This window comes from Hyaena hyaena, unplaced genomic scaffold (genome assembly GCF_003009895.1).
Source record: "Hyaena hyaena isolate Hyena2069 unplaced genomic scaffold, ASM300989v1 scaffold_21, whole genome shotgun sequence".
Classification (NCBI taxonomy): domain Eukaryota; kingdom Metazoa; phylum Chordata; class Mammalia; order Carnivora; family Hyaenidae; genus Hyaena; species Hyaena hyaena.
Genome location: NW_024080653.1, coordinates 1,116,934 through 1,126,608, shown reverse-complemented (window position 1 = coordinate 1,126,608; position 9,675 = coordinate 1,116,934). Strand labels below are relative to the sequence as shown.

Sequence of the window (9,675 nt, the reverse complement as noted above, 5' to 3'; positions counted from 1 at the left end):
TGCAGCCCGGGCTGGGAGGGCCAGGCTGACTCCTCTGGTAACTCAGAGGCCCTTACTGGGGGCCTGCTCTCCCTCACCGTCATGTAAACAAGCTACCACTGTAAGTTCATATTTTATTTCCAATAGGTTTGGAGCTTTGTTGATTTTTGCATTTTTGTAAAAAAAAAAAAAAAAGTTTTCACTTAATTCATTGAAAGCCCTTTCGTGCTGAGCCCAAGGAGAGCCTGGGCCAGGCCAGACCCTTCACAGCCCTCTTGCTCCCGCCCCAGACCCCCAGCGCTGGGAGCAGGGTGGCCCCCCTCCACCCGCTCTGCCCTCCCGCACCCACTGCATCTTTCTGTACAGAACAATTTTTAAAATGGAAGCTAAGACACAATATACATCGGACAGGCACGCACACACACGTACACAGGCGTCCGCTCCAAACGGGCGGGACGTCAGCTGCACTCAGAGAGCACCAAGGAATGCATACAGAGCCCCTCCCGGGGAGGAGAGCAGGGCCTGAGCCCCACCTTGGTCCTCAGTCCATAGCTCCTCCCCACCTACTGCCCTGCTAGCTGCCAGAGGGGGGTGGGGAAGCTGACAGCAGCTGGGGGGTTATGAAGAGGGCAGTGCCAGTCTGGTAGGTGGCCCTGGGGCCAGGGGGGCTGCTTTGGGGGCCCAGGGGGAGAGGACTGAGGTGGATCCCTGGCCTCAGGAACCTGAGGGGTAGAACTCCCAGGCCTTGCCCCTCGAGAAGCTTCAAGGGCCCGGGGCTGGGAGGGGGACGGGCCCCTGCAGCTTCGGCCTGCCAGCCCCACACCACACACACATTTGGTACACCTAGGAGCTAGGCTGCTTCGACCCCAGCACGTCCCCTCGGGCCTCACAGCTGGGAGCCAGGTGTGCCCCGGGGATGTCCACAGCCCTGGCTCTCTCCCTGGCCTGGGGAGGTGCAGTGAACAGGGCCTGCCCTGAAGGCTTGGTCCCTCCCCTCAGCCCCTTCCAACTTCCCGCTTGGGCCCCAGGAAGAAGTTAAAACTAGTTAGTTTTCCTACATTTAAAAAGAGACAAACGTATCCCCTGCCGAAGGCCAGTGGGCGAAGAGGGGACTTTGTCTCTGCAGTGGAAAAGAGAGAGTGGGCAAGGGGAGGGCTGCAAAATAGTTTTTTCTTTTAAAAAGTGCTTGGTAAGTCTGTTTTAAAGTGTGTGTCTATATCTATGTACAGATATACACACAGACACTGTTCACACACTGCCGCCCACACATACCTGCACACGTACAGAAATGTATACATATACAGAATCATATACATATACATACATACATACATACATACATATATATACTTTAAAAAGTCCTAGGTAAGAAGATCTGAGCCGGGCCGGGGCCAGGCAAGTGGGGTCACGACTGGAGGGCATGGGTCCGGCCAGGCTGGCAGACTGGGCACTCGCTGCCCTCGGCACAGAGCTCACACAGCACGGCATGTTGGCACGGCAGCACTGCTCGGTTCTGTTCCTGACACTTAAGGCATTTCACCGACTGCATGTGGAACACGGCCTGTGGGAGAAAGTGACATCATGGTCACCGGTCTGGCCCTGAGTTGGACAATGAGCTTTCTCAACATTCTTCGCTCCCCGTGGCGAGGAACCTAAGACACAGAGCTCGGTGTGCTCACAGGCCCCGGCTGTGAAGTGAGAGGGCAGAGCTAGAGTCCAAGCCGATGCCCTCAAGGCTCGCAATGTCTGCTTCCAGGGGCGCGGGGGACAGGGCCTCTGCAGTCCCCACCCCGACGGGCTCTCCCATCCACAAAGCCTCTGCCTCTTGTCTCGATCTTGCAGTGACCCTCGGTCCTCAAACGAGAACAAGGGGGCCTGGCTGCAGACGCCTGGTGAAAGAAAGAACGCGCTTTCTGCTGTGTCTTTCATGCTCCCCGGGGATGCAGCAGGGCACCCAGGAATGCAGACAAAGTAGCCCTGGGGACCTAACTGTCCGGAATGTCTGCTGGTGTGTCCAGAGCGCACAGGAGAAGCATCTCAATGGAAGCGAAGGCCCGGGTGTAGTAATGCAGCTTGGGTCAGCACCCACCCCCCCCACCGCCGAACTGTGGGGGCTGGAGGGGGTGCGTGTGGGCTCAGATGCCTCTCTGCCTCCAGCGTCCTCACCTCCCAACGAGTGACATTTTCTCCTACCTCCCCTCCCAGAGGGCAGCATTTTGTGTCAGCCCAGCAGCTGGGCAGGGCCCTCAGAAGGGGTGGCTGTCCCTGGAGCAGTGAGGACCCATCTGTCCATCCAAGCACTGCTGAGGCTACTGTACACCCCCACCCAGTGCTCCCCTAACTCCTGGGCTGACCTTGTCCACTTGCTCCAGGTGGGCCCGCAGCTGCTTCTGGAGGGAGTAGAGGGTGGAGAGTGAGAGGGCCTCCAGGTCGGAGAAGGTGGGCAGGGCCTGTGCGTCGGGGCCCGAGTGCAGCCGCTCCAGCTCTTCCTGTAGCTTCTTAACCTGCCCCTCCAGCGCGTCCCGCTGCTCCCGGGCCAGCTCGCACTCCGCGCCTGCTGCGCTGGCCCGCTCACCGGCCTCCTCTGCCTCCTTCTTCCAGGCATCACAAGCCTGTGGGCCCAAAACACAGCACCTGGTCATGATGGCCCCCAGCCCCTGCAACCCTCCCCGCTGCGAGTACAGCTCTGGGAGCCTGCATGGGCCATTTGTGGCCGCAGGGCCTGCTGGAGAGCTGGGTCAGCTGTCTGGGGAGGGCCCGGGGAGGGGGCTGACACTGCCTGCAGAGAAGGGAGGCTTCGAGATCTGCAAGAGACCCGCTGTTGGTGGGGAAGGGGGCTCAGCCCAGCACGGCAGAGGAGCGCCAGGCCGAGCTGGGCATGCTGGCCAGCACCTGCGGGAGCAGCCAGGCTGCAGCTGGACACAGGGCCCATCTCTGAACCTAGAACACCCTGGAAAGTCAGGGCTTCTGGGGAGAGCAAAGCAGTGCTGTGGCATCAAACCAAATAAGCAACCCACACTGGGAATTCCGGGCCTGGAATTCTGAAATTCTGCTCTGTCCTCCAGGACCCTGGGCCTCCCACCCCTGGGCCTGTTCTGTGTAAGATGGGCTCAGGCTGGATCCCACCAGGCCCTGGGAAGTCAAGTGGGTGTGGGGGCCCAGCACCTGCTTAGCCTGCTTCCAGGACTCCTCCCACTGCTTGATGGTGCTGTTGGCTTCTTCGAGCTCTTGCCGCAGCCGGGCCAGCTCAGCAGCCCCTGGCCCTGACAGGAAGGCAGGAGAAGTGCCTGGGGAGAAGCTACCAGAGGCAAAATGCTCCCAGATGCTGCTATTCATCCCGTTCAGACCTGCCTCAGGAAAGGGAGGAACATCAGAGCTCTGGAAGGCTTTGGACCCAGACCCTGGGCCCCATCCACCCATCTGGAGGCTTCCAGGGGCTGGCTGTGCAAGGCTTCGGCAATATCAGGCCGGGGGATTTCACAGCTGTGTACGGGGCCCACAGCTGCATCAGACCTACTGTGGCACCACCTGCTACTCAACACTTGGCACTTAACTTCTAAGGCTTGGCAAGCTCACCTGTAAAGTGAGGTTCCCATCACTCGCCCTACAGGGTGATTCAGGGGACTCAGGAAGGACTTGGAGGGACAGCAGTCTGTAAAGGTGGCAATTTGTGATTGTGACTTGATTGTTGGGCCAGAGAGAGGAGAACCCCCTTACATCTGCTTAGAGGCTAGGGAAGAGATTTGGGGGCAAAAATGTGGGCCAGAGCCTCAGGTGATGGCAGAGCTATAGCAGGAAAAGTTCAGAGAACCTTGGCTTATGATGAGGAAACAGATAAAATGTGTTAAGAATCACACAAGCGGTAAACGGTGGAGATGATACACAGTCAGGGCATCTGACTCCAAAGGCTTATTCTCCCCAGTTAGCTGGGCTGCGCGCTCACTCAGCCACACACTCGCTTACTCCTTTGACAGAAGTTTGCTAACAACATGTGCCTGCTCTGTGGCCACCAGGGCAGCCCCTGTCTTCTAGAGGGGACCATCCCCACCTCTGGCCTCATTCTGCCCACACTTCTCATTCTAATAACTTCTTTCTCACTCCCTTTCTACTAATCCAGCCAGGATGTTCCAGAAACCAAAGGATTCTTTCTGGCCTCCAAGCAACACATACACCCAAACTGTGACAGACATCATCGTATCTGGAGACTCTGGGGTGTGCACTACCAATGAGCCCATCTGCCCTGTCCCCAGAGGTGGGAACTGAGACCAACGAAGCGTGGTCCCGGCCGCAAGCTCTTCCCACGCACCTCCCTCCGCACTCAGGTGGCACTTCCTCTCTTGACCATGCCCAGGTCAGGTTCCCTCTACTATTCTGAATCACAAAGCCGGGCCTCTGACTCCACACAAGAGTGACAGTCCCTGGGTAGGCCCTAGTGTCCATGCACGTCTGCCTCCCTGACTAGACCACAGCTCCGTGGCAGGAGGGACTGTTGAGCTCACACTCTATAAAACTCTGCCCGATAAGTACATGGAGAGGAATGAAAGGAATGAATGTGTGGCCAGTAAGAAGGGGTACAGTCAAGATGCTTCCAGAATATGAACAAGTCAGACAAATGTGACACAAAGCATCTGAAGCTGACAGAATCACCGTAAAATGGAATAGCCACCTTCAAAACTGGAAAGAAGCTTAGAAATCAACGTGTTGCCCTGATCTCTGGTCAGGATATCAACAGTTGGCTTGCAGGCTCAGGCTTACTGTGACCAGAAAGCCCAGCGCCCTCAGGAGAGGTTGTTTCTGATCTTCTCTAACAGCTGCTGGGGGAGGGGAACTAAGACTAGGAGCTGCTGTCTGAGAGGCAGTGAGCTGGGCGCTCTGGGTACTCATTACCTCAGTGAGTACTCATGCCAGCCCGCCCACAAGAGGGTACCCTGCCCGGGGTGGTGGAGCCTGCAGCTTGCCAGGCCCCACTTCTAGCCACTGTGATGTGATGTGCATTCTAGAACCCCCAGTCCATACCATTCTAATTCTCAGGTTCAGCAAACAGCCTTTAGGGTCACAGCTGGGTCTGTCTGGTGCCTCTGCTTCCAGGAAGGCCACCTTAAGCCTGGGGTAAGCCTGTGCACAATTCTCCCTTTGTGTCTTGGGAAGCTGGCTGTCATGAGCCAGCCTCCCAGAGCTCTGGGTGACTGTGTAGAACGCCCTGGCGTGATCAGCAGACCCAGGCCCGGGAGACTGAGGTCACCGCGTCTCGTGGCACACCGGCCCCTGGGCCCGGCACTTCACTCACATAATTTCGTTTAAGCCTTGCACCCTCTGTATAAGGAGGTTGCTGCCATTATTTATACAAACGTTAAAGCATAGGAAACTTGTCCAGGTGTACCCAGAGAAGGGAATCATGGGACACGGACTTGACCCACCTCTGAGCTCAGAGTCCCCGCTCCAACCACCACTTCTGCACTGCCTCTGGCTGTGGACAAAGTGGCCAAAAGCACTTTCCAAAAGCCCAGACCCTGCTGCCCCGGAGAGACATACCCCCTCTTACCCAAAGATCCATGTGATGCTGAGGTCCCCAAAAATGTGTTTTCTGACTGGCTCAAGTGACCCTGGGGCTGCTGCAGGAAATGCGAGGAGAGGCTGACAGGAGGGGACGGGGATGCTGAGTGGAAGGAAGCAGAACTGCCCAAGGAGCCAGGGATGTTCACGGGCGCAGAGCTCTGCAGCAGACTGCCGCCTGGAAGAGAGGCCCCAGAGGGCCCAGTGAGGGCAGGGCAAGCCACACAGAGCCACGTAAGCCGGGGACAGCTTGTGTGCCCACCCTGGGCCAGGCTGGACCCCTAAGAGCCCTCCCTCACGCGCTGCCCACCCACTGCCCAGTACCAATTGTGATGCTGCCTGCGTGGGGCACCGTGCTGTTATCGAAAGTCTTCTCTAGGGCAGCCACCCCAAACTCATTCAGGTCCAGGTCATCCAGGGCAGACTCTGGGGAAAGAGATCAGTAAGTGAGCCTCCCTGCCTCCCGGGGGGCCACGTGAACCCAAGGTTCTGGGACTCGTCTCCAAGACCCACCTCCCTCTACTGCCTCCTCTTCACACTCAGTCCCACTAGACCCAGGCTCTCAAGCCTCTGCCTGTCGGGCTGCTCCTCTGCCAACATGGACGCCCTGTGTTGTCTGCCACGCCACGTCTGGTTCGAATGGCTCTCTCTCCCAAAGCCTTCTCTGATACCTCGTGGGGCCCAGCGCAGGGTCCCTGCCTCTGACAGAGGTCTCGTCTCCTGATGTTACAGCTTGTATGTCTCATTCCTGAGTTCTCAGGGTGGGGGAAACATCACTGGGCCCTCAGTGGCTAATGCATGGTAGATGCTTGACATATACCCACTGCCCTCTGCTGAACTAGACTGGGAGGCTGGGAGCAATGTCCCTCCTCCTCGAGAGCAGGAACATCCTGTCTGCAACTCTTGACATCCCGGTGTCTGAAATACGACCTGCCACAAAGTGACACGAATAAAGGGCTGCTGACAGAGAAGGGCGGTTGTCTGCCACACAGATACCTAGTGAGGGAATGAGGGCCAAGTGATCTATGTCATGGAATTAGGCTGCCTCTGTCCAAGAGAAGAGGCAGCACTTTGTAATTTGCACGACAGAGCAATAGCTAATTTGCTATAAGGGCTAGTCCTGGCCCTACCTCCTGGGCTCATTTTCCCTTTAGGTCAAAGGGCTCAGGGTGCCCACCTTCCGACTCTCCCAAGGCTAATGGCTACAGTGACAAGCACACTGGTTTGAATCTCACTCCAGAGAGCTAGTTTCTCTGACCGCAGACCCAGTCCTGATCTTGGTAACAGAAATGGCCTAATTACCTATGACTGATTCTACCGTGTCACTGGTGGGATAGAAAGGCAGGGCATTTGCGTTCATGCCAGGGACGCTGCTGGTGCCAGCGGGGCTAGGGGGCGTAGCTGCCAGGCTGGAGGTGATACTAGAAGAGATGCTTGAGGTCAGGGGGCTGCCCACAGGAAGGATGCCCAGCATGTCCTGCAAAGAGAGAGTGAGGAGAGACAATGGGACGCCCGCTCATGGGAGTCATGACCAAGCCCGGGAAGGAAATGGTGCGACCCAGGGCTCGTCCAGTTGCCCCCAAGCTCAGATGGGACCCTAGCCACTCAACAACCTTGCCACAAGGCTGGAGTTGGACAGCTGTGGCTTACAGGCTAGAGTCCTACAGTCAGGGAAAGGAGAAGCGAGTCCAGCGCCTGACAGAGTACAGATGCTCAAGAACTGTTTTTTGACCAGCTGATGAGTGAGTCCAGGAGGTTAAGGGGTTGCGGGGCCTGACCCTCACCTCTCTAGATTTGGGGCTGGGACCCCACCTTAGTCCTGCTCTCAAGTTATGGGGAAAGCAGTGGCCCCCCCCTCCCAGAGGCCTGGGGTTCTGGGCCTGTCCCGTCAACAGCAGGAGTACCAGAAGGGGAGGAAGGGGGCTGAGAGCCATATACCTGTTTGGGCTGAAGTAGAGGCTGCTCTTGGCTTCTGGGCTCTAGTGAGTGGGGTTTTAACTTGGCCTGAGAAAGAAAAGTCGGGGAGCATGGGATGCATGTGGTGCTAGGAAGGGCCCGAGTACAGGAGTCTTCCCAAGCATCAACCTGCCACGGCCCACTGAGGCTGCAGGTACCTGTCACCCAGTCCCCCTTTCTCTCTCTCTCTCACACGTACCCTGCTCTCCCTCCCCACCCCTACTCTGTTCCCTACTCTAGGAACCAGGGGAGCTGTTCCCCTCCTCCCTGGTGACTCCACGCCACAGAGAAGTCCAGTTAGGGACACTCTTTCCTGTTCCCCAAGGCCCTGCCACTCTATCAACGCACCATAAGGCAGGGAAAAGACCAGATGTGGGGTCAGAAGACCAAGGGTGGAGTCCCTGCTCCTCTGTTAACTGGCTCTGTGAGAGGCTAAGTGCCTGGCCATGCTAACTTTCCTGTTTTCATCTGTAAAATGGGATGGGCTCCCTCACTCTGCTCAGTGTCGAAGAGGCTGAGGACAAGGGTGTCCCAGCTCCTAGTCATGTTCCCCACAGCCAGGCCAGGACAGCCCTCCAGGGCTTCTCCTGCCCCTGCAGGAGAAGGCTAACCTCACTGGACTTCCCCTTGCATCCCTTACCTGGCATTTGAAATTTTTCAGGTACTCGGCTCCCACCTGGTCTTCCCTCTCAAAGCCAGGAGCCTTCTTATAGCTGCCAGGGGCAAGGCCAGACTCCCCAGGGAAGACAATGCCTTCCAGGCTCGGGGGCTTCCTGATGGAGCCCGGGGGGGAGCCACAGAGGTTAGATGGGCTGCCTAGGCTGCTGTTTCTACAGAGGAGCTGCAGAGAAGAGAGGGAGTAGCTTGGTGGGCAAAATGTGGGCTAGGCCATGGCCCATCCTCCGTCCCCTCCACAGAGGGAGCGTCTTCAGCAAGGGGCTTGGCTCTACTTGCATCTGCCAGTGGGCAGCACTACCACGCAGGGCAGTTTTCATGAGGAAGTTATGGGGGGACTGTGACCAAAGGCTTCTGTCCCTTCTACCCACTCTCTCCAGGCTGACCAGCACAGGCTCTGGGGGCCCCCACCAGGAGATTTTGACAGAAAGACTGTGGGGCAGAAAGGGCAGAGCTCCTTGGCCTGAGGCAAAATACCAGGGCCCCCTCCTCCAAGCACAGGCTGAGAGGGCACTGGGAGCATTAGAGGCAGGTGTTGACTCCTGGCTAGGCATGGTGCCCACCCGCTCCCTGGATAGGCACGTACAGCGCTGAGGTCAGGGGCATGCGGGCTGGAGGGGCTCACGGGCACCGAGTCTCCGGCAGCAGATGGCATGTACAAGACAGGACCTGGCTGAGTGGGGCTGGACACAGTTGAGGAAGGTTGCAGGTCGTCACTGAGGGGTGGCTCTGCAAGAGACAGGGTCAGGCTGTAGGCAGGCTCCTTGCCTACTCTGTACCTCCAAACCACACACATCGGGGTCTTTTCCAAAGGAGACCAGGCACCCCCTGTATGTAAATAAGGCTCCTCCCTTATTTCTATCAGTTATGTACTGTGTGCTTACTTTGTGCCACAGCATTAACTGTGAATCTTCACAATGACTAGAAGATACAAATAAGATCAGGGTCTCCATTTCACAGATACAGAAACTGAGGCTCAGAGAAGTTAATCTCCCTAGGTGACAGAGCTAGGAAACAGAAGAGTTGGGATTTGTACCTTGACCTGTACTACTCCAAAGCCTGAGCCACTAATTACTTCTCTGTGTGGCCTCAGTTGGTGGTCCCAGTTGCCCATGGCTAGTGACGACCTGTGTGCCACGAACACTCCCCTTCCTAGGGCCCTCCGCTTATTTTTGACTCTAATTCCAGAGATAAGCCCTGAGCCTGAGAAGACTCTGGTAAGGACAACCGGAGCAGTGGATTCTAGTTGACAAGGGTTTCGACTTGAGCCCCATCTCTAAGACGGGTGGTGGTGGTCGAGAGCACGATGTGAGGGCCGAGAGCCTGGCTGTCCAGTAGCTGTGAGCCACAGGCGGCTAGCCAGCACTCATGACAGGGCTGGTCTGAACTGAAATGTGCTGCAGTTCTCAATTACACAATAGATTTCAAAGACTTAGTTTGGACACACACACAAAAAGTAAAATACCTTGATGTTTTACACTAATTTTTTTTGAAATGATATTTTATATTGGG

At 56.8% G+C, this 9,675-nt stretch overlaps 1 protein-coding gene and 1 long non-coding RNA gene across 5 annotated transcripts in view; one reads left to right on the top strand and one right to left on the bottom strand.

Moving 5' to 3' along the window:
* Positions 1 to 159: 159 nt before the first annotated feature.
* The window catches only part of UNK (unk zinc finger), a 33,724-nt gene continuing 24,208 nt past the window's right edge, over positions 160 to 9,675 (bottom strand). For 3 of the 4 annotated variants that reach the window (XM_039226610.1, XM_039226611.1, XM_039226612.1), the window contains exons 8-16: positions 8,750 to 8,892; positions 8,129 to 8,329; positions 7,471 to 7,536; positions 6,835 to 7,009; positions 5,857 to 5,958; positions 5,522 to 5,710; positions 3,145 to 3,326; positions 2,334 to 2,591; positions 160 to 1,540 (exon numbers count right to left, since the gene is read on the bottom strand). In XM_039226610.1, coding sequence (XP_039082541.1) covers positions 1,385 to 1,540; positions 2,334 to 2,591; positions 3,145 to 3,326; positions 5,522 to 5,710; positions 5,857 to 5,958; positions 6,835 to 7,009; positions 7,471 to 7,536; positions 8,129 to 8,329; positions 8,750 to 8,892 — 1,472 coding nt within the window. In that variant the 3' untranslated portion in view covers positions 160 to 1,384. The remainder of the gene's footprint in view (positions 1,541 to 2,333; positions 2,592 to 3,144; positions 3,327 to 5,521; positions 5,711 to 5,856; positions 5,959 to 6,834; positions 7,010 to 7,470; positions 7,537 to 8,128; positions 8,330 to 8,749; positions 8,893 to 9,675) is intronic. The other variant, XM_039226613.1, reaches the window with a different exon arrangement.
* LOC120228296 lies at positions 5,027 to 7,865 on the top strand. The gene is made up of 2 exons (XR_005527453.1): positions 5,027 to 5,088; positions 7,729 to 7,865. It is a non-coding gene; the product is annotated as an uncharacterized LOC120228296 (long non-coding RNA).